General features: G+C 40.0%; 1 protein-coding gene across 2 annotated transcripts in view; it reads left to right on the forward strand.

Moving 5' to 3' along the window:
* LIFR (LIF receptor subunit alpha) overlaps nt 1-23,616 on the forward strand; it is a 47,579-nt gene that overhangs the window by 18,280 nt on the left and 5,683 nt on the right. For both annotated transcript variants that reach the window (XM_014875506.2, XM_014875504.2), the window contains exons 2-15: nt 1,756-1,910; nt 2,612-2,732; nt 5,012-5,154; nt 6,556-6,719; nt 7,521-7,695; nt 7,965-8,231; nt 10,361-10,490; nt 12,293-12,456; nt 14,110-14,255; nt 16,737-16,902; nt 17,059-17,129; nt 17,548-17,761; nt 21,073-21,252; nt 22,850-22,951. In XM_014875506.2, the coding sequence (XP_014730992.2) occupies nt 1,829-1,910; nt 2,612-2,732; nt 5,012-5,154; nt 6,556-6,719; nt 7,521-7,695; nt 7,965-8,231; nt 10,361-10,490; nt 12,293-12,456; nt 14,110-14,255; nt 16,737-16,902; nt 17,059-17,129; nt 17,548-17,761; nt 21,073-21,252; nt 22,850-22,951 (2,125 nt within the window). In that variant the 5' untranslated portion in view covers nt 1,756-1,828. The remainder of the gene's footprint in view (nt 1-1,755; nt 1,911-2,611; nt 2,733-5,011; nt 5,155-6,555; nt 6,720-7,520; nt 7,696-7,964; nt 8,232-10,360; nt 10,491-12,292; nt 12,457-14,109; nt 14,256-16,736; nt 16,903-17,058; nt 17,130-17,547; nt 17,762-21,072; nt 21,253-22,849; nt 22,952-23,616) is intronic.

The following is a 23,616-nucleotide window of genomic DNA, read 5'->3' on the forward strand; positions in this document are numbered from 1 at the left end:
TTCATTAATAACATGGAGAAATACAATATGAATACCCTGAGATACCAGAATGCAGAAGGGCAATTTGGCACAGAGGAATATATTTTATGTGCTGGCTGGTTCTTGATTCATCTTTAGCTGGCTTTGTCAACTTCTGCTCTTGATTTGGCTTTTAAAGAGTTGCTCAGCATGGATACTACAAATTAGGAATATATGAAAGATAGTCTCTGGGGGCAGCGTAACTTAAATTAGTATGTGTTTCATGAAGTTTTAAAGTGGTTTGAGAACATGCTGAAATTAAAATAATTACTCAGTTTTATGGTGCCCCTCCATATGTAACACTGGTCTTGACCACAGCTTTTCTCTCTCTCTTGTGCTGCCTGGACCTTTCCTTCAACCTGGCTCTTACAGACCAAAATAAAGGAGAGAAATGGCTTCTTGTGAGCAGCTCTGGATTATTTGACATAGTGCTACTTTCTCCTTACACAGTGCAGATTGGTAAGGGACAGAAGAGCATTTCACACGATTCCACCTATCCCCTAAGGGAAGATTCCTTAAAAAAACAAACAAATAAAAAACCAAACTGATAATAACACATGGTTGTATTGCAGCCATGAGGGAGCACAGACCTGATGGTGCAGGGAACTTCAATGTAAAGGGGTTTCTTTTAAAATTACAGAGGCTTTTAGACAACATTTGTTATTCTGACGGTGTTCGTCTGGCTTTGGAAGATATTTCTGAGTCAAGGTCAGGAGCTTTTCAAAATAGAAGCCTGGACAAATTGGGAACAAAGCTTCTCTGTAGGACAGGTAGGCTTGGTCATACTCTAAAGTGAAAATGACCCAGCTCCTGCTGTTGGTTACTGAGAGAAGACCTCTGGCTACATTAGAGTTATGGTCTCTGGAAGCATGCTTATGTTTTCAAGATTTCAGGTAGCAGGGAAACCGTGCACCAGGTATTGACTGGGCTTTTGGATAGGTTTTCCTGAGTTTTTCCCCTTTGAGAAAAAATCTGAAGGTGGTCAATGATTGGGTGGAACTGAGTGTGTTCCCAGTGTCCTGCTGAACAGCTGAGCTTCTCTTTAAAGCAAAGATTTTAAACAGGTTTTTAAGGAACTGTTAATCTTTAATGAACACATTAAACATAATATTCCAGATAAGTTTTTACTCTAAGATCAGTAGCTGCAGCAGCAGTATTTTTGATAAAAATATGGCTCACTTTTTTCTCCCCATTATTTTTCCTCCAGGGGTTATTAGTTAACACTGCATTGAACCAGTGATCCTGGGTGATCGCATCTGGCTTTGCAATGTCTTGGGCATCCCATGGCTTTGAATTGCAGCTTTTTGAAAATTGAGCAGAGGAAAGAAGAAAACAGATGGTGTGTTTGGTCTTAAGTGCATAAATGAATCAGAGGATATTTCCATTCATGATATACAATATCCTTTGTAGATACTGTGGATAGGACGTTTCATTTAAGATGAAGAGACTTATCCTAGGGGAGTACTCTGCCATGTCTGTTCTGTTCTGATATTAGATAGTCCTGAAGAGTACCTATGAACTGTAGAGTTTTATGTCTATGATTATGGAGGAAATGTCTTACAGAAAATGCATGAATCAAGGAGTTGCAACAGAGAAGATGTTTGTTTGCCGAATGAAGGAAAAGGGGTTACTATGCCTGGGAACATTACTGAAGAAGAAAAGTATATGGAACAAAAAGTGGCATTTGTGGCATATGAGGTCCAGAACTTGATCTCTTATTTCTGTATTTAATTTTAGAACTGACCAGCTTGTTGGAACATGACGTTTACTCCTTCTTAAAGCTGCTATTCTTAAAACAAACAGCAGAAGAATGTGGAAGAACTCAAGCCTCCGCTGCCTTTTAGCACTAGCTATTTTATGCTTAAGCAGCTTAATGTATAGCCAAGAGATAGGTAAGTTTATTGCAATGTAATTCACCAACTGCTTTTTCTCTGTAGCTTCTGTGCCTTGTAATTGCATTGCTTTCTCACTATATGTATGTTCAAAACCCATCACCTCTGTGGCCCCACACAATCCTAGGGATAGAGGCAGTGTCACGCCTGGTGTCTGCTTTCCAGCACCCAGCAACATCTTTGCAAACCAGTGCAAAACTGAGTGTTAAATTCTCCATGGTACCACTGACAGTCTGCCTATGCATTGGTGTAAATGTCTGCATTGAAACTGTTTTGCTGTGTGTGTTGGCTCTTTTCAGCCATTTCACACATTATCATTAACTGCCCTTCTGTCATTAATTTCCATCCATGTATGGCATGGAGGAGAGCAAAAAACTCATTAGGTTAAAATCAATGCTTGTGGTTTTGCCATTGGCCCAAAGCCTGCTTATTAGGCTAGGCAAGGAATGGGTATTGTGGAAAGAGGCAGCTGCGTGTTATGCGTGTGAGTATAAACCCAGATCTCAGGTACCTCTAGAAATCTATGAGTCTGTGTCTGTCTAATCAGGCACACAAATCATTCAATAGTTTTAAAACACTGGCCACACATGCATGCAATCAAAATGTAAGAAGAATGGCTACAGATGTGAAAAATAGCCATTGTTTTACAGTTGCTTATTTTTGACCTGCAATTTTTGACTGTATTTCTTGTATTATTTCAGGCTCTCTAGGGGACCCCCAGAATTTGAAATGTGTAACGCACAATTTACACAAAATGCTCTGTACTTGGGATGTCTCTTCTGAAGGAAAACATGGACAAACTGACTTTTGCTACACTACCAAGTAAGTCTCCCCACATACCTGTTTAAAAAATACCAAATTCTGATGAAAGTATTGTTTTTCCTCAGTCACTGCCCATGGAAATTGTGATGCTGCTGTTTCCCAGCATCTCCCCACCAGTTTTCCTTGGGTGGTGCTCCCCCTAGGCCCTGTTAACTCAGGCAGTGGCAGGGTTTCTGGCAAAGTTGTTCCATGCTAACAATTTGCCTGCCAAAATCTGCTTGCTGTGTTCAAAGGACTGGAAGATGCTCTTATTTACTCAGACTTCTCTGTGTGTCTGCCTATCCCTTGTTCAGAGTTTTCATAACGGATATCTTCAAAACAGGTTCATTCCAAAAGGAAATGAGAGTTGGAAGCAGTGAATCCTGATGTTGTAGGCCAAAGCAGTAGAATATATGACACAAGTGTTGAGATTCACGTGGATTTCGTGTGGAAAAACATGAACAATCTCTCGGCAACTGTCTTACAACCTTTATAAATTTTAATCTGTATTAAAGGAAACAAAATTATTTCACAATTGAAAGAGCTTTTCTGAAGTGAATGCAAGTTGAGAATTTTGAGAAAAGTTTAAAAAAAACTTAAATCTTCTGTGTGTTTTTTCACTAATGAGAACTACATGTTCAATTCCCCATGCTGTGGTTCTGCCAAATATTTATCATGTGCTAGGGATGAGTTCAAATCCATTCTGCATCTTAATCCTGCCCCCAATCCAGATATTTGTACTGTCTTTTTTTCCTGTAAATTCTGCAGGCAGCCCAGACTTTTCCTTGGGGTCCCAAGGCTTGGCTGCACTTAGTCCACCTACATGCTTGATTTTCTGTGTCTCATTATTCCTGCTGCATTGCCAGCTATCATTTCTATTTAAAAAACACCATATATAAGACTCTGTGGCCAGAGTTCAGAAGTGCAGAGTTCATGAGGTACTGCCCTCTGAACAAGAGCTGCTATGTAGCTGCTGCTATTTCTCCTTAGCAAAGCAGGCCAGGCTGGAGTCCCTGAAGCAGAGTCTGAGATGAGCTCGCTGCAGACATCCCTGAGGGAAAGAGGTTTTGTTTCTCAGTTGCCCGAACATCCTCTAATAATATCTCAGAACCGAAGAGGAACAGCCTTTCTGAGCACTCAAGTCTCAGCTGGCCTTTGCTAGCCCAGAGTCTTGTGTGAATCTTAGAGTTCAACCCAAGCTCTTGACTCCAGCTGATGGGAGCTCCAGGGTCCAGTTCCAGTTCATAAGTGAGTAACAGTCCCGCAGCAGGAAGTCTGGCATTGCTCTCTCTAATTTCCTTCCTGCCGTCATTCCCCCAAGAGGAAGGTCTAGATTTTTCCAAACCTTCTGCCTTTCTAGTTGCATATCAGTGATAATGAGCAAAGGGACTTGACACATCCATTATTATTCCCTGTATATATCTACATTTTCAAGACAAAAGCCAGTTCGCATTGTGCTGAGCACTGCACAAACATGAAGCACAGACTACATTTTCACCTGGGATCTTAGGAATGCTCTGCCCTGCTCTCTGCTCTTTCCCTGTGAGCTGAGCAGCAGAAGGGAGCAGAAAGATTTGGTCTAAGATGTAAACACAGGTGATAATCCTACTCTTTCAACCCATATGCCTCACTTTGAAAAGAAATAGAGGGAGAGTGAGTCAGGAAACATAAACAGAGTGGACAATATTTTGGGTTTGGTTTGGATTTTTTTTATTTTGCTTATTTTGAAATGTTGAGTCATGGTGATTAGGTTTCAGAAGCATGTCTTTTGTTGGCCTCAAGTTTTATTAGATATTAAGAATTTTTTTTTTCACAGAAAAGGATGTAAAGCACTGGAACAGAGTGCCCAGGGAAGTGGTGGAGTCACCATTCCTGGAAGTGTTCAAAAAACATGTGGATATGGCACTTAAGAATATGGTTGAATGGTAAACATGGTGCTTGTGCTAGGTTAACAGTTGCATTTGATGGCCTTAAAGGTTTTTTCCAACCTTAATGATTCTATGTTTTTGGTTAAAAAGCAAATGTTTCACTTTGAAGTATTCTCTTGACAGCTGGTTGTTTGCATTATGCAGCCAATGCACAACCTACCACTATGATAAAAGCGACTTGAAAGATGAGGGAATGCCATTAACCTGAGATTAACCAAAGCCCAAGCAAGTCTCACCCTTTCACAAGCTCGATATGGAGCTTTCTGTTCATAACAGAGAATTCATGTTTCATTAATGTGCAAGAATAAGACTGAACTTGCCCTAGCATCCTATCAGCTGAAATAGCTGCTTAATCTTCTCTGTCTTTTTTAGTGACCTTACACCTCAAGTGTGTTTTAAAACTAAGGAGAGGAGGGTTGAGATTCCAATTCCAGAGAGCTCCATCACAGTGATAATCAAAAGCTCTGGAACTGCTTCTGCTACCAAAGAATTTGTAGTTCATCAGAAAGACATCTGTAAGTATCAGGTTATGTGTGAGCTCGTAAGGCCTTTAACTATGTTTTACAACTCTTCAGATGTGTATATGCTTGCAGGTTTCTTTGACAGCATTCCTGTATGTAGAATGTTGATATGCTGACTCCATGTGAAGCTTCTATGCATCATAGGTTGTTTTCTCTAACCCTTCAAGAGAAAGAGTACACCTCTTACCCATAGTTCATAGCAGAAAAAAATCAAGGGCAGAGTATGAGGAGGAAAACAAAATACAACAATGTTACGTCCATTACTCTGCCCTTTAAAGTCCTAGTTATAAATTAGGAAGCATTTGTAAACAAATTCCTCATCTACATACATAAGTAAATTAGACTTTTTCCACTCCTTCCAGGCAAAGAAGGAAGTTTTAAACAGAAGATGGCAGTGGCACATTCTGCCATGCTTGGTCCAGTTTTTGCCTTTGGTTTGCCTCCTTACTCCTTCAGAGTTGTCAGATTCTAATGTCAGTAACACTTCTTATCCATGGTTCCGTTTACAGTCAAGAGCAGCTCAAGAACTTAAACAAAATGCAACTCAAAAATATTTGGTCAATACAATGAGTCTCACATGTTCGTCACAGGTTATTGTGGGGCAGTATATTGATTGTGCTGAACACTTTGCAGGCTCTCTGATCCTTGCTCGGTACTGAAGTTGGGTATATCTCACATATTTTTAAAATGTTTTAGCTTGCACCAGGCTCAATGAACTACCCATAACCCTTGTATTACCGAGGTTCTTCCCTGTTTCTCAACCTTTTGCTTCACCACAATACATTTGTAGAAATGATGTTTCTGTTTGATTTCCCTGTTCTGTCTCCATCAGGATCTCATGCCCATAATAAAAATAGCTTAAAATCACTTTCCCTGTGACCTTCAGAACCTCATGTGAGCTGCTTCTGTCCTGTGCTTCTGCTCTCCTTCCTCGTCACTCCCCTTTTTGTTGCAAGTGCCCACTTCTCTAGTGGTCTACAAAACGTAATTCTTCTTTTGGAGATGTTTTTCCACCTTTCTCCCTAGAAGTGTTCTCTTGAACACTTCTGGAACTGCCACCATATTTCCTTTGTCACTGTGATATTGAAGGAAGGTTGGGAAAGGTATCTTCCCTATTATGCATTGTGAGGAGTCATATTCACAATCAGTTACTTGCCCATCTACATGCTGAGGTATTAAAATGCTACCTGATGATTCATCAGCACCTGTGTTTTCCTGAGAACTCTCATGCTCAAGTAGCCACAGAGCCTTGTTCTAATTACAGAGATTGAGTTACATGTTTGTATGGCTACTAGCCAGTTCAGGGAGATGTGGCTGTTAAACACCTGTAGGGCTGGTGCTGCTGACTGATGACCTGAATAAGGCTTTTTTTTCCCCCTCTGCCTCTTTTTCAAGCCTTCATTCCCATCACTCCACACATTCTTAGTTTAATACCTGACTTTCCAAATTCTGCATTAAACCTGAAGTGGAGTGATAATGGATCAGTCTTCCCATATGGATTGGATGCCCTTTGGCAGATTCAGATACTCCGGAAGGAAGCAATGGAAGTAGTCACACAAGTAAGTCGTCTTCTTTTATGAAAAATATATGTACAGTTTTTGCCCGTGGTAATGTTCTGAGAGGTCACTTGAAAAAAACTGGGAATGATGAAGGTAGTAGAGCTTTGCAGGACTTGAGTGTAGTCATGCTTCTGGCAGGTAGCTTCTTGCTCAATTTCAGAGTTATTGGAATGCTTACTGTACTGTTGGTACTTAGTCACAGCAATTTTTTTTCCTCTAGTACAGAGAATTTGTAATTAGAACTTACAAATTTGAGAGATACTTTACATCATTTATTCTATATCTCCAACAGTGTCTCCAGTCTTGGTCATCTCTGAATGCTCAGCTTGCTTTTTTCTTTTTTTGTTACCAGAGTTCTTCTGGACTAGTTTGTAGCTCTGTGCTATAAATTTTAATAATGGAGAAAAGACAAAATGTGCAGTCTGGGACTAATATTAGAAGAGTTTTATTTTGAAGAAGTTGGAATGTTTCACTGCCTATGAGAAGCCCAGGATGCAGTATACCTCTTTAAATTTTTAAAGAGAGCAGGGAATCCTCCTGCACTCCCTCAAATGTCTGCCCTCTGGTATTTCTGGCTGACAGTCTGCCTAGCTGGTGGGCTGTTTATCAACTCAGGCTCTTGTCCAGGTAAATTCACAGCACAACTAAAAGTTAGGTAGAGCACTCCAATAATCTATGAGGATTTTATTATTTACTTCATCTAATTTGCCATTCTGTTGACACTTTGGAAATTATATGTCATTAATAACACGTGTTCATAAGTTCTGTCTTGGTTGATTTTTTGGTGCAAAATCTTTGCAGGTTACTTACTACTCAAAACTGACTCATGAGGATGTCATTCTTTCTTGGAACTGGAGATCAGATATGCCCCTGGAGTGCACATCACATTATGTGAAGATTCGCTGTTACATTAATGCAACACAGTTTGTTGGCCCCAAGGATTGGAGTGACTGGAGCCCTGCAGAAGTGATCCCTGGTATGTTTGTTTCATTGCAACCACATGGACTTTTATTTCTTTATAAGAATTAAGCCAAGGTCAGAGGAAGATCATTAGGCAATGATGGGCTGCTGCCTTTGAGACTGTTTTGATTAGAGAAATAACGCAATCACTAGTTAATGAAACCTAGCAAACATTTATTTGTATGTGCTGGAGTGCTCATCAGTCACATTTTAGCTGATCAGCACCATGTTTATAGCAAATTGTTCATGTGAGGTTTCTTGTTTGTTTTCTTTCTTCTCTGCTAGGAAAAGATACTGAACCTGGTGGGAGTGGAGTGTTTCCTCTGGACCCTGTGGTGGCTGTAGGTTCAGATTTGACCTTTTGTTGTGTCCATGAAGAAGATCAGCGCATAACAAATATGACTTATGGATCAAAATCCTACACAATGATGCAATTGAGCAGTCGAAGCCATGCCATCAGAGTGCTAAATGCCAACGTTTCAAATAGCAGCGGGACAAATGTAGTGTGCAGACTGGAAAATGGGTTGGAAGGAAGTGTCGTGTTTGTAGGATGTATGTATCATGTTTATTAACCTTAGGAAAATCAAAATAATTTTGAGACTCTTAGGGTTCTACTAGAAAAAAAATAGTATTGTGGCTTTTTTGCCTCCTGGCCTGGCACTTGGTATTGAAGTTGCAGTAGGGATTGTTCTTGTTTGATTTCACTGTGGAAAGGCCAGCTCATGGAGGAGACACCAAGTCTGGAAGGATGAGAAGGGTACCTGTGAAAGCCCTCTTTAGAAACTGGCCCAGTGCTTCTCTCATTGGTCTCTTGTTCTAAGGTACTTTTTCATGATCTGGAATGCCAAGTAATTTATTGCCATATGAATATTCAACTCCTGTCTCTACCAGTCTCTATCAGTTTAGGTTTACATCTGTTCTAGTATAGTCCATGACTAGGTGACAGTAAGAGCAAGATCTCTAAGTGCAAATGTTCATTTACCAATCAGTCAAGTAAAGAAAACAGTTAAACTTGCAGCAACAACAGATGCTCATCCAGGCTAGAAGCTCCTTGGGAGCTAATTACAGCAAAGGAAACTAGTAATTCCTCTTTCCTGGGCATTTTTCTAAAACATCTTTTTAGTATTTTCTTTAAAGATACTGACTCACTGTGTATCTTCTCTGTGTAACCATGCAAGGCTCAGACATATGTTCCAGAAACAGATACCTATTAAAACAAATGACTTAATGTAGCTCATTCTTCTTCCCCATAATTGGTCACTCTAAAGCTTTGTATGTTTTTTCCTCACAGGGAATTTGAGAGTTATCATCTTCCAATAGCTGCTCATTAGAATCCCCTTCCCCATTACAAATGCCTGCCTTTAAACTTAAGGTCCTTGTGGTTGAGGAAAAGGACAGGAGAAACTGGAATAATTTTGAAAGTACATTCCAATCTCCAGCCTGTGCATCCTAGGAAATGCAAAACTGAATTCAGCCTTTTATGATTTCTCAGTGATATACCATTTTTATGTTACTTGTGCAGAATTTCTTTTTGTGGAGAAATCTTCTGGGTAAATAAGTCAGTGGCTCAGGAATGAAAACTGTGACAATGTCAGTCACAGGTTTTCCCTTCATTTTTTTATTTTTAACGGATGGGATGCCAAGTCTGTTTCTTATCAGTATTTCTTCTTGCAGTGCCTACTTAGTGGGTAGAGGTCTTGTTAAGGTCGCTTTGCTTGTGAGGGGAAGAAAAGGTGGAGGAAGTAAATAAGCATAGACAGCACTTTGCTTAAGCCTAGATCTACCAAAACAGGTGTTCTTTTCTGGCGCACTGCTCATAATCTGAACTAAGCCTGCCACTATTGCTTTGTGTGTTAGTTCCCCTTCCCTAGGGCAGAGAGAGGGGGATATATCTCTATGTGGATATTGTTGCTTTACCTTTGGCATACACCTTTCCTGTTTCACACACCTCAAGTGTACAAGGCCTGAAATAAGTGCTCTTCCTAGTCTCATGTTGGCATGGTTACCCTCTCTGTTGGGAGCACTGCCCATCTTTTCCAGCAAGGCACTCAACACTGCTCTAGTATGGGAACAAAGACCAGGACTTAAAAGGAAAAGGCAGACACTTCCAAAACCATGGTGAAGAGGATGAGCCATTCAAGGCTTGCTTTGATTTTCAAATTCAGTGTGGAATTCATGCTAAAGGGACATTTCCTTGACACGACTTGTTTGGGGAATTCAGAGCAGTGGTGGGGCTATCATGTTAGAAAATGTGACGCACAGCCGGCAGCATTCTTGCATTGCTCAGCGGCTGAACTGATGCTCAAAATTTCAGAACTCTTGGCAGAGTTTCAGTGAAACACTTCCAGGTCAGAGCCTGGAGCTTGTGAACATGTTTGCATGTGATTTGCCAGATTACGCACCCACTTAGAACTCTAAAGTCAAGTGTTAGTCAGATGGGGCTGATAATTATCCATCTATTTTATTGTAATTTTTGAAAAAGCATATTACTTCTGTGGTTGGGGTGTAGCTATTGCCATGTATTTTTGAAGCATGCAATCTAGACCCAGCATAACAAAAGAGTGATGCTTTCAGGACCCAGCAAAATAAAAGAGCAATGCTTTCAGGAAGTCAGTGACCCAAATGTTACAGTAGGATAGTAAAACATGAGCTAACTGTTTTGGTTTCCTTTCGTGCTACAGATGCTCCTGATAGTCCCCAAAACCTCAGCTGTGAAACATCCAACTTTCTGATAATAAAATGCACCTGGAAACCGGGCAGGCCCAGTGGACTATATGGAAAACGAAGAACAAAATACAGTTTATTTGAAAGGTAAAATTGATCAGCACTACAAGGAGTAAAAGGATACAACTGGAATACCTCCGTTGCTGCCTGGGACTTACTGCACCCATACCTATTTAAATGTGGTTGCTTAGAGCCTGAAATACTTTCCAAGAGTATCAGGAAGCTGTACCTAAACTAAACTTGGAAAACCTTTGTCTAACCCTGAAAAATTCCAATAGGAATTAAGCATTACTTTTCCCAAAGGTTTATACCATTATGAACCCACAGTTAGATAAAGGGCTTAGTGTATCAGGCTGCTGCCAACGTGTACACAAGGCCAGTATGAAAATACAGGAAGATAGTAGGAGTCAATCTCTAATTTTTATTTTTTTTAATACGAAACCTGCGTCAGATCATTTCAGGTACTTACCAAGATTCTGCTAACCAGGATATCAGAAGTTCACTGAGAAACAATTGTAAGACAGGTCGCAGGGCATTTCCCAAATGCCACTAAGGAAAATAGCAGTTAGCCTCCATCTCTTCTCCTGCCATTAAGAATTAGAGCAAGCAGAGTAAATGTTACCCGTAAAACACTGAAAAGGATAAATAACACTGGTTTCACCCACAGGAAGCAGTCAACTAGTGTTCTACTACATTGTCGTTAAGGCCAGGCCATGTAAAGCCTTAAAAATGAAGAAAAATTGGAATAGCACTTGCAACCACTTCCTTGGTGGTTGTAACTAGAAGTTAGTGAGGAGTTAACAAAATTCTCATGGTGAGAGGAGACTCTTGTGTCATTCCAAAGGAGCAGTCGGGGAAAGAAGCCAGGAGAGGCCTGAGTCACACAAAATAATGAGAAATGGAGTCTCATGGTGGCTTAGAAGCACGCTGGAGGCAATGAGGTTTGAGTTACAGTCACAGATGTCGTCTAGAGTGTCAGTGCTAAAAAAAGCCCCTGGGTAGGGTGCAAAGAGGTGGACAAAACAGGGCAGGTATTCATAGGAAATGAGGTTCAATCACTGACTGCCTATATTCATCTTATAAGTAAGAACGTTGTCCAGTCTTGTTATGCTTAGCCCGCATCTGTGAAATTAATGTGATGCATTTCAGGATAAATACTCTCTTCCTTATTGTCAGCCCGCACTGAACTGTTGAAATAGAGCATGGTGTGGAAGGAGCTCAGAGCTCAGCTAGAACACAGTTAAAATGCCTGGAAGACGTTTGTTAAACTTGTGCTACTGAATGAGAGGCTTACAGAGATTGTAATTAAAGCATATATATGTGCATACATACAGATACACAATTTAGGTTTTATCCCTAAAAATGCACCACTGTTCATGTCTGTTGTCAGACTGCCTCTCCTGCTTTTGATTAAAAGACAACTGGGACTAGCGGATGCATTCCAGGTAACAAACCTTAGTTCATATTTGGCAGGGCTTATAGAAAGGCACTGTGTGTAGCATCTCACTAGTTCAGAAAGCAATTAAGAAAATACTTTAAATGCAAATGTATGCTGATCTGAACAAAGATACTTTAAATCAGAATCTTAGCTGTGACTTGTGAGGTCGTTTTACAGGACCTACCTGTTTTCCAGGCTTTTGAGAAGTGTGAGAATGGAAATGTTATGCTAGTGGAAGAGGAGAGTTTCATGTGAGAACAGGGCAAGTCATGACTGATGCCACTTTAACCCACATTGAGGTGTTAGCTATGCCTCTGCAATCAAATAATTCTGTAAGCCATGTGAACTGAACCCATCGTTCTGTACCATGTTTTCTGTATAGACTTCTGACTGTTGCTAGGAATTAACTTGCTCAAAAATTAAGCTTTTGTCTCCCCCCTTTATTTTGTAGAACATCTGGTAAAAATGTTTCATGCGAAGTCAATGAAGTGAACAAAGACCATGTCTGTGACTTTCCAGTACTACCTGATCAAAAAAACTATGATTTCATATTGGGTGTCTCCAATCCTATCGGACAAGCAAAGTCATCTCTTTTGGTTGATATAACTCAAAGAGGTAGGACTTACAACTTGAAAAGGGAAAAAATGTTTCCTACATGCTGTTTGTTAGTTTTGGGTTTGAAGAGCTCTGACATGGTATACTTTTCATTCTTAATTGTCACCAGATTATTGCCATATTCAATAATGTGAACTTGAAAATTACTTAGGACATATTGTGAGGCAATGATGAACTGTACAGGGAGATAGTTCTCAACAGCAGTGCTGCCATATTGGATAGACTGTTGTGTGATAAATGCTAAAATGTGATCTAACAATTAGTCAGCTGCTGTTTATCATGGAATCTCAGAATGGCTGAGGTTGGAAGAGACCTTAAGGATCATTTAGTTCCAACACAGCACACACACTCCCCATGCTCCATCTCCTGCCATGAACAGGGATGCCATGCACTGGATCAGATTCCTCAGGGCCCTATCCAGCCTTGCCTTGAGCATTTTCAGGGATAAGGCATCCACAACTTCTCTGGGCAAGTTTATGTTTTGCTTCATATTCTATTACACATCAACAATTAAAATTTAGGTGTAACTTTATGAACCTATATGCAAATGATCCTGTATTTCAGTGTCTGTTTATAGGCCAAAATATTACACAGTTTTACAGGAGCAGGATTTGGAGCATTAATAAAAAACACATGAAAAGGCAGAAAGTAATATCAAGACTATTGTGTGCTATTGGTAATAGCCATGATCCATCTGCCGTTAGGATTTGGAGAAAGAAGTAACTTCTCTCATTAGACCTTCAGTTTAAAAAAGGAAAGGAAGATGACCACCTCTCTAGAACTGCCTTTGCCACCCTTTTCTCCCCCACAGTCATGGCTGAGGTTCCATTGGTTCCTATTGGTTCCTATTTCACTTGATTCCTATTGGTTACAGTATTCTGCTATTCTCAAAAAAACTGAATTAAATATGAGGATAGTGCTTTTATTTTGCAGGTAGGTCCCCGTTCAACTAGCCTGAGATTAGAATTGTCAGAGTAAGTTGACAGAGTTGAGAAAAACATAATTTGTTTCTGTAAATTATAAACCAGGCTGTTTCACACTCAGGTGATATGCTGCTACAGCCTATTTGTTTCCTTTTCTTTCTTTCCTGCACTGTCTCCTTAATTCCCAAAGCACAGTACATATTTCCTTAAGGTATCTGGACCAAATCCAATAGTCGGTATTTTTGTCTCTGATAGCTGTGCATGTTAGTGCTGAATATTACTGAAAAATTCTGTGAAGGGAGTTTTGTGGTGGGATCATTTAGGAATCTTCGTTTGTCCTGGTCTGCAGATTTTAAGTCCTCGCTAAAAAAGTTCACAGAAGTTGAGCAAAGTTGAGTAAATTTCATCCCTCACTTGTGGTCATCAGAAATACCTGGTGTTTCACTTTTTTTACAAAATCAGTGAGGGGAAAAATGCTTTTCTGTGTCTCAACTCCTTATCATGTGTGCAGTACACTCAGTCTTGGTAGATCTGTTTCCATATTTGATAGCTGAGAAGAGAGTCAGCAATGAGACTGCTTACAGGTGCTTTCCCATCACCAGTTTTCCCAGTTGCTGGTTGAAACACTTACAGCTCTGATTCTCTCTGATCTTCTAAAATAAGATTTTTCTGATCTAAAATAAGTGGATTTTTTCTTATAACTGAAGGTTTTTTTCTTTTTTTTTTTAAGTTCATCCAAAAACCCCAGAAAAGTTAACTGTTACTGGGAACAACTCTACAAGCATCCAACTGCGTTGGTTTATAAATGGCAGCTTTGCCGAGATCAGGCTTCTATGTCAAATTGAAATTAGCAGTAGTCACTCTGAGAGAAAACTGGTAAGTGTTGTTTTTAAAATATAATTTTTTTAGAACAAATGCTGATCTTTTTCACTGAACTAATCATATTTCAAATTATTTTCTCACTAAGAGCTTAATTCTTATGATCTTATTAAATCATTAATGTAGTAATGAATAGAAATTAATTTACTAAAATCAGAAAAATTCTTGTCATCTCTGTTTTGCCTGTTTCATTGGTTGGTTGGGGTTTTTTTGTTTTGAACACTAGAGAAAAGTCAAATTACGCACTGTGCTTTTTGATACTTGAAAGGGGTGCATAGTGCTTTATGCTGATCTTTTAGGTAACAGTCCTTGTGTTTTGTCCTTCCTGGTGCAATCTGTATTAACACACTCTTGTTCCAGGATGCATTGCTGCCGTGCAGACTTCCACACTGACTGTTTCGGATCTTGAAGTCTGCAGCTGAATTTCTCCCTTTATTTTTTTCTCCTCAGAGAACAGTTCATTTGTTTATGGTCAGCAGTTGACATGCATGTGGCAATAATAGGCAGCTGCTAAACCTGCTCATATGTCAGTGATGTAAAGGCAGGATAGGGAAGGATTCTCCCGTGGGATGTATCAGTAGATAAACTGCAGTGAGGACCTCTGCAGCATGATAGAAGGTGGTGTTTCTGGTTGGGGTTCAGATTTGCAGCCAGCCAATCTTCCAGCTGCTGCCTGGTGCTTTGCATCATGGACTGGAATTGCATATTTACTCTGCTGATTGTCAGAGGAGCTTAGGATACTAATTTAGACACCAGCATCAGATACTGAGCATAGGTGATGTGAATATATCCTCTTCTGTATTGCCTGACTTAGCGTGGGGTGACCTGTCTCACTAGGGAAGCCTAATGAGAACTGCATTTTCGGCTGGCCTGAGATTTACCCCCACTTTCTTTGTGCATAAGTATCTCTGACTATTTCAAGCAGACACATAGTGAGCTCTCAGGTAGGTCTAGGTGCACAGAGCCTGAATTTTTAATTTGAGCACATTAACCTCAGAGCCTTCTTTTTTGCAATGCTTGTTTGATTTTTTAGTAGTATTCTGTTACCCTCTGCACATAGTTGCCAGCTGGGCACAGCTGTTGAGCACAGCCTTGAATAATGTAAATCAAGCCACAGAAATCATGCAGCTGAGACTGAAGATATTAATTATGTACATGCCTCCAAAATAATAGGGTTCATGCTCTGAAGGAGTATTTTTAAAATACTTTCAAAGCACTTAATGATAGTGGAAGCCTTAAGCTTTCATACATTTTCTCTGTAATAACGTGTGTTAAGTTATTCCAGAGATTAGGTACTACAAAAGGAACTTGGATATTTTTGAAATATGCAGCTCAAAACCTGGGACATGCACTCATTTGGGAACCCTTCTACTGCATCCATCAGTCCTGTGGGGTAGTGGGAGAGGGTTGGGACTTACACTTCCACAGCAGTTTGATTCCTTTCACCTCTATCAGAGCCCTAACCCAAAGGTATTTTGTTTGCAGCCAACAGCTTGGCAGAAGCTTTTACAGCTTTGTTATATGGTTTCTGGGTGCTTAATAAAAAAACTCCAGGAGTTCCCTGTCACAAAAGTAGCTGTGAAATTGTTATGGGGTTTTACATGGCATTTTGAGGATGTTTTCAAAAGCGTTTCCATCTGTGTGAGAGATTGTTGTTGTATGAGAGATTAGTTTTTCCAATATTTTTCAAGTTGTCATTTGGCTTTAGAAATGAACAATTAGTTGCATCTTAAAGTCACTTGGAGTCCAGTTTTTGGCTGCTGTGATGCACATGTGTTAAAATTAGATTCAGTAAAAAAATATTCCCAGGCTTAGGGTTTCTTTAAGTAATTGTGCAACTGAAATGCTCTCTAGACTCAGAATGATAGGAGAGACTAGTCCTGTCGTAAGAGCTGTGAATTGAGTTTGCCTGGATACCATCTTTTTGAAGGAAAAAATGAAGGCAGCAGACTGCATGATAAACATCCTGCTCGGACTGTCTTTAGTATATTTCTGTGCATGTCTCATAGGAGCAAAGCCTTTGTCCCCACAGTCTGATGTGCATGTGTTCAGTGGAAGTGTAGGTTCTGAGCACCAGAATCCTGGCCTGTGCCTTGTGAGCAGTTTTGCTGCATATGAGAGAGAGGGGGACTGAATGGGATAGATGGAAAACACCCATCTGCTACTGTGTGCAGAGCTCTTGTAGAAGAATCATCCATGTTACCTCTCCTTTTCACACTTTATATCTCAAAGGTGCTGCCTACTGTATGCTTCAATTTCAAATTTTATTTTGGTAGATCTCTCAAGTTTTTTTCATGTTTAGGGTGACTGCACGGGACAGTTTTTTTTCCCACTATTTTCTTCATAGGGCTTGATTGCAGCTTTGACACTGTCAGTATTTTTGTGGGACAAAACCCATCACCTTTTTAGGTGTCGACTAAGTATAATCTAGGAGAAAAAAATACATGTATCATGTCAATTGCTGTAAATTTTTAACAGCACAATGTCTCCGTGCCTGGTCGGAAATCTTCAACTTACACAGCTCAGCTGAATGAATTGCACCCTGACACCAAATACCAGCTCAGGGTGCGCTGCTCGGCTGCTGACCACTTCTGGAGGTGGAGTGACTGGAGCAGGGGAGTGGAGCAGACAACATCAGAAGCCCGTAAGTTCATCTAACTCTTGATGATAAAATGTTGAACTTGTGAATATACGTATTTTAAAATTAGTCATCTTTAAAAAAAAGTAACTTTTCAATAGATAGTATATTGTCTACTGTGCAACTGGGGAAAAAAAATAGCACTCTTATTTTTTTATTTAGCTCCTGCAAGAGGACCAGACATCTGGAGAGAAAGAAGCCCTTCTGGTGAAAGCCTAATAGTCTTCTGGAAGGTAGGTAGGACATATAAAAGAATATGTAATATAACTGTTCAAAAAACTATTTACTTACACATTTATAAATTATTTAAGTTTATAATCAATAAACCAGACTGCTTTTCTTAATTAATGTTTTATAGAACCATCCATTGAGACAAATATTTTTCCCCAAATAAGAATGTTATTAAAGTTTTATAATTTAAACGTTGCCTTGAGAAGCATTTCACGTGAAGAATTAAATGTTTTGTACATCTCAGCTGAAAATTAAAAACTCAGGAACTTTCATGTTAATTCTCAAAGTCAAACATAAGTTACTTTTTTGCATTATTGTCTTATACAGTCATCAGACTAGATCAGGAACAGTAAATTCATACTATCCTATGTCTTCTATATATTGCATTTTGATTTTAATGTGCTCTTTGTCTGTTCATAGCCCTTATCCCTTTCTGAAAGCAATGGAAAAATAGTGTCTCATGAAGTGTCCTGCTACCTGCTAAATACACTACTGGAGCATAAAGTAGTCTCTGAACCCTCAAACAGTACTGAGATAAAACTTGGAAAAAGTGATTGTGTAATTAACGTTGTAGCCAGAAACCATGCAGGCTCATCTCCCCCTTCAAGGATAACAAGCGTGGAACTTCCAAGTGGTGAGTGCTCCCAGCTGAGAGTTAGACACCTTCAAACTTGGGGAATACCTGGGAGAGTTCATGAATTGAAAAATAATGCTTTGTTTGTTTGTTTGTGTTCGTTTTCCTACACAAATCTGCTAGGTGGGGTAAAAAGTGCTGCTTTGCTTTTAGAGTAGTGTTTCACCAATTAATTGTTCTCTTTGTATAAAATAAACATTTTAATGTGCAGTCTTTACAGCTATTTGCACTTTTCAAAGACAAAAATGAGGCTTCAAAAGCATTGGTCTGGATCCCTGATGTTTAGGGAGCTCAGTATATTTGTGTGTTCTTGTTGAGACACTGGGAAGTGTTACATGCTAAAGAGATTTAGAAGTTTTGGAGGTGTTGTGTGGCTTTTTAAGGCGAGAATTGTCAGTTCAATGCCTGTAAGCTCTGCAGGAGAATATTAATTGGACTGGTTGGTAAAGTGCTGGCATCCTTCTGCTAGGGAGCCAGTGTTTGAAAAGGAGGTAGGGATTTAGCTTCCCAATTAAAACACTGCTACCCTTGCTGAGGGCTTTGTAAAGGGAAGTAACTGAGCCAGATAATGATTTTCTGCCCCTAAAACCGAGCTTGGAGAGTAGATAATACTGCAAAGCAGTTATTGAGAGTCCATGCTTCCCTGCACGCCAGACAGTGTAATCTCCCAAAGCCCGAAGCCTTAGCTCCAGATCTAGCTGATACTCTTCAAGGAGGACAGATTTACACCTGTGTCCACTTGTTTGCCAGGAGCATTCATGAATCTACTTCTCTTGCCCACCTGGAGAACAGGTGTCACAATTGATTGTGGGCTACTCAGGTTCTGATAAGACATGGCCATCTCTCATAGGAAGAAATGTATTGTGGCTGAGATTCACAGTGAGATGAAAATACAAGTTTATTTCTGTGTGAAGGAAAACCATGTGAAATACAATGTTTCGTGTGCTTCTCCAAAACAAAGAACCACAGAATAGATCAGTTTGGAAGGGTCCACAATCCAACCTCCTCACCTAAGCAGAGCCATACCAGAGCACACAGCACAGGATTGTGTCCGGATGGTGCTTGGATATCTCCAGTTAGGAAGAGTCCACAACCTCTCTGGGCAGCATGTCCCAGTGCTCAGTCAGTGCCCAGAAAAGTTTTCCCTCATGTTCAGGTAGAACTTCCTTTGCATCAGTTTCTGTCCTGTTGCTCAGCACCACTGAGCAGAGCCTGGTCCATGCTCTGACCCGTCCCTGCAGGCACTGACAGGCATTGATAAGGTCCCTTCTCAGTCACCTCTGCTCAAGGCTGAACAGGCTCACTCCCTCAGCCTTTTCTCCTAAGGGATGCTCCAGTCCCTTAAGTATCTTTGTTGCTCTCCACTGAACCCATACCAGGAGCTCCATGTCTCTCTTGTCCTGAGGAGCCCAGAACTGAGCACAGCACCAATGCTAATACCTGTTAGTATATTCTTAGTCTGCTCTTTGGAGGGAAAAGTAATTGTATGGGACAGTTGATTTAAAATGCTTCTATAGCTCTCCTTCAGCAGAGAAAGAGTGAGGTTCTGGGAGTCAAAGAGGTTTCTGTAATAGGTTTGTGGTGTGGGATAGCTCATGGCAGCTGGAATTTTGCATTCATTTTTAGCTTTCTCTTAGATGTCTGAGGTTCCCTTTGGTGTTACCCAACTTGTACCCATTAAAGATTTGCTCCCGAGTTGGTATAGGAATTGAGTCACTGACTGGAGTCATAAAAGATGACTCATTCAAAGAACTGGATGACATTTTTGCCCAGACATCTTTTCTGGCTGTTTCCTGTGTACGGTCTGTAAGTGCTTTCAGTGTCCATAAGAGAGCAGAGGAATAAGAGAGCTGGAGACCTGCTGAGGTTTTCTGAAAACTGAAAACACAAACAAAGGACACACTGCCATAATTAATTTGTCACTGTCTCTGAAAAGTGGTCTGTAGAGAGTTGGGGCATGTAATCTGGCTGATCCAGGCTCCCCTACTACAGTAGTGCTCTAGCACTAGTAGTTATTTGTTCTTCTAGTCTAGGTTGCAGCTATAAATACAGCAAAATGAGCAGTACTGCCCATGGTGAATTTCGAGTCATCTGGCTCAGAAAATAAGGTGGAGTGTGGTGTATTTAAGTATTTTTTAGACAGTATGTGATTACTGTCAGTAAAAAACTCTTTTCTGTAAATGGAAAAATTCAAGTCTGCTAATTAGAAATATGATCTTTTCCAGCATCATAGAAATACAGTTTCACTGGATGCACAGTAGTTTTTCTGGGGAAAGTATCAAAGCCCTTGTAAACTTGATTTGCTTTTTTTATTCATGTGTCTTTTTCTTGCCATAAGGAAGCTACAAAACAATTGTACACTTTACTGTATGTTAAGATAATTTAGAAATAGACAGTCCTTTGACATTCACAGCACATCTGTGAGAGTAAAGTTTTCATAGCACTATTTCTTAAAAACTGTCCTTGCCCTTCAGCCTTCCATAGTTTATGGCTTTAATAAAATGAAATAATAGACTCAATGGGGAGCGTAAATGAGAACACTGAAAAAGGAAAACTGAAACCCTGAGATTGTTTTTGCAGATCTGTCATGAGGCCACTGCTTTTGTGGCAGCCTTTGGAAACCATCCCTTAGCTCTGCGGGGTCCCATCTGATGGACAGCCGTGGAGGGCAGCTGCAGGAATCGGAAGCTGTTCCCAGATCTGATCACTTCAAGGGCACATAAGCCTTTGATAATCAGAAACAAGAAAAATAGACTAAAGGCAAAGCATTTTTTTTTTTCCTCTTTCTTTCTTGTATAATTTACCCTTGGTAGACTGAAGCCTCCATAAAGTTCACCAGGGACATGATTATTGCTGTTGATTCTTCATGAAAAATGGTTGTCTGTGGTTGGGCAAGTGACAGCAAGACACTTTGAAAGAAACACAAAGCAAACCATTTGATGAAATGACGGCAGGAATTTATAGCTGGAGGCTCCTGCCAGATTGGTGTCAATTCATATTTGAACCAGATATCTGCTGTAAATCCTTACCTTGAAAAAGTGCTTTTTAAGCCAGTCCTGAGCTGCTGCATTTCTCGTCATCATACTTAAGGCTGGCTGAGGGATTTGCTGCAGGCTATGTCTGATTCTGAGCACTCCAGGAAGCTCAGCTGAGTGCACTGCTTCGAATTTCACAGTTCACTCGTGCCTCTCGTTCTTAGAAATGCCTGCTGTTTATAAAGTCATTGTGCTATGGCTGGAAGGCTTTCTTTCATCTTAGGCTATAGATAAGTGTCTGCTCTTTGATGGATTTTTGTGTCATCTTTGTTGCAGACAATGTCACAACAGATCAGGCCGTGGCAATGGGAAATGGAATTAATATTTCTTGGGATTCTTACCCCAACATGACATGTGGCTACATAGTAAAGTGGTGTCATTCATCTGGGTCTGAACCCTGTAGTGTGGACTGGCAGAAATTTCCTTCAAATACAACAAATGTAGTGATAAAATCTGGTAAGTCAGAAATAATTTCTTGTGAGTCTTTCTGGTTGAGATCCTGAGCAGCAAGTGGAATAAGAGCACATGAAGCCATACATTGCAGATTGTTTGAATGCTGTGTACTTGTGTAAATAAATGAAATTCTTCTTGGTACTATGTTTATTTTAATTTCTTACACAGTCTTGCCAAATCCAAATATCAGTCTTGGCTTAACTTTTATCGTCCTGTGTTTATTAACTGTTTTGAAATTACCTCTTCTAGCTGCACCCCACAATTTCCTAACTCAGCCTAATGCATAATGGTTAATCTAGAGTTTGGGGTTTTATTTGGATTCTAAGCATAAACAGTGCTGCTCAGGATGGGAGAAGACTAATCCGTTGTTTTTATATGAGGCAGATTTTTTTAAGTGTGACCTTCATGTGTTGGCTTGCTGTCAACTATTGAAATTTCCTGGAACAGGGCACATTCCAGGTCTCTAGATGCTGGTGGGCAGATCAGGGAAATGAAATTCAGCTGTGGTGGGACTAGTAGCAGCAGAAGAGGAAAGAGAGAACCTATTAAATATGTGGGATTTTTTTCTCTGCTGTCTATAAGGGTATATATCTGCCTTTTAGAAGAATTTAATATTAAAGTCTCCATTCAAGAAAACAACTTGGAACTGTGTACATAGCAAAGTTGAGGGGGAGTGAGATCTGGGCGGGTGGGGGCAATATGCTTTTCTGTCTGTAATTACAACACTGTGTCCATGTTGTTTCTGTTTGTGCTAGCTAGAGATTGCTTTTTTTTAAGCAGACAATACTGTGTCTGTCGAATGATGCACTGCTTTACTCCTGAGCTCTTCACTCGGATGGTTCTTGCAGATGTGACTCTTGTGTGATTTATCGATCTGCTAGGGCTGGGTTCAAGCTGGCAAATCCACCTCTGCGCTTAGTCTTGCTAGGAGAATCTCTCAGGTTGGACCTGAACTCTTGCAAAACCCAGTTGACTTCTGTGTAGCTTCACAGTGGTTTCTTGTTTAGAAAAAGTCTTGAAAGTAGTGTACAGCCCTGAGTTGAGAAAATCCCAGAAAGGGGTAAATTTTTTTTAAATTTTAATTTTTACACATTATAGTATCAAATATCTGTGCTTCCACCAAAGACATGGGAAGAATAAATTTGATGACTATCTGTGTTTTTTAAAGTCAGTTCAGGACTGAAGTTCACTGTCACTTTTGAAAGTTTTCTGCATATTTTTTGTACTCCTCCTCCAGTAAGCCTGGTTATTTCAAAATGAATTTGTATTTCTGAGGAGGCAGGATCTACATGGCTGCTGTGGGAGGAAAGGAAGATGATTATTTCTGGTAACTTCAATTTGTGTTTCCCCATGGAAAGGGCAATTTATGCAATATGAGTAGCTTGTTTTGAATCTTCTTTGTTTAGTACTAAACTTTCTCTGGGAGCTAGATTTGGTTACTGCTTCTAAACCACATCTGATGGCATAGCTTTTGTAGAAGTTACAAGTAGGAATGGTATTTATACCATTATACTTTGTAATTGTTTAATACCTATTTATATGTCTGCATCATGTGAAATCTAAAAGTATCATTCTTCTGAAGTGAAATATTTTCTTGCAGCTCTGTTCAAACCTGGCGTGAGATACAACTTTTCTCTGTATGGCTGCAAATCCATGGGATATCAGTTGTTGAAAAACATAACTGGGTATATGAAAGAACTGCGTAAGTGCACTTATATCATTCAGAATCTCTGCAAAGTGAACTTAGTCTGTGTCTATTGTTAGCTCAGTGTTGGCAGAAGAAGACTGAGACCAGGATCCACATGCAGTACTCCTGACTTCTGTTTGTTCTCTGTATATAACTGTAACACATTTCTCCAGTCACTTCCAGTTCCAAGCATATGCAATAACCCTGGGTTCTCCAGCTTGTGTGGTGGCACAGGGTGTCACAGCAATTCACAGCCATAATTTGAACCACATGACCATGGTCCCTTCTGCACAAGAGGGGGCAATCCAAGTAAACTTCCAAGCACGTTTGGTACAGCTCAGCAAATGTAAAAAGTATCCATAACAATTCTGTTTGAAATAACTTCTTAGATCCAAACTAGAACCTAGAGCGCAAACCACTTTGAGAATTGCACTTGTATTCTGTCCCACACCAACCCTGTCTGGGTAACTGAGGTTTGACTCGTGCTGAGCTTTGCTGGCCTGAAGATGCATTAGTGTCTGAATGCTTTCTTTTCCCAGGTGTCTGGACATGATTTTATCCTTTAACACCACAGCTGTATTGTATTGTCTTGTAACTACAGCACCCATTTCACTTTGAAGTTTAATGTGTTTTCTGCTAAAATAGTTTGCCTAGAAAACTGAGCTGCTGACATAATCTGA

This window comes from Sturnus vulgaris, chromosome Z (genome assembly GCF_052056855.1).
Source record: "Sturnus vulgaris isolate bStuVul1 chromosome Z, bStuVul1.hap1, whole genome shotgun sequence".
Classification (NCBI taxonomy): domain Eukaryota; kingdom Metazoa; phylum Chordata; class Aves; order Passeriformes; family Sturnidae; genus Sturnus; species Sturnus vulgaris.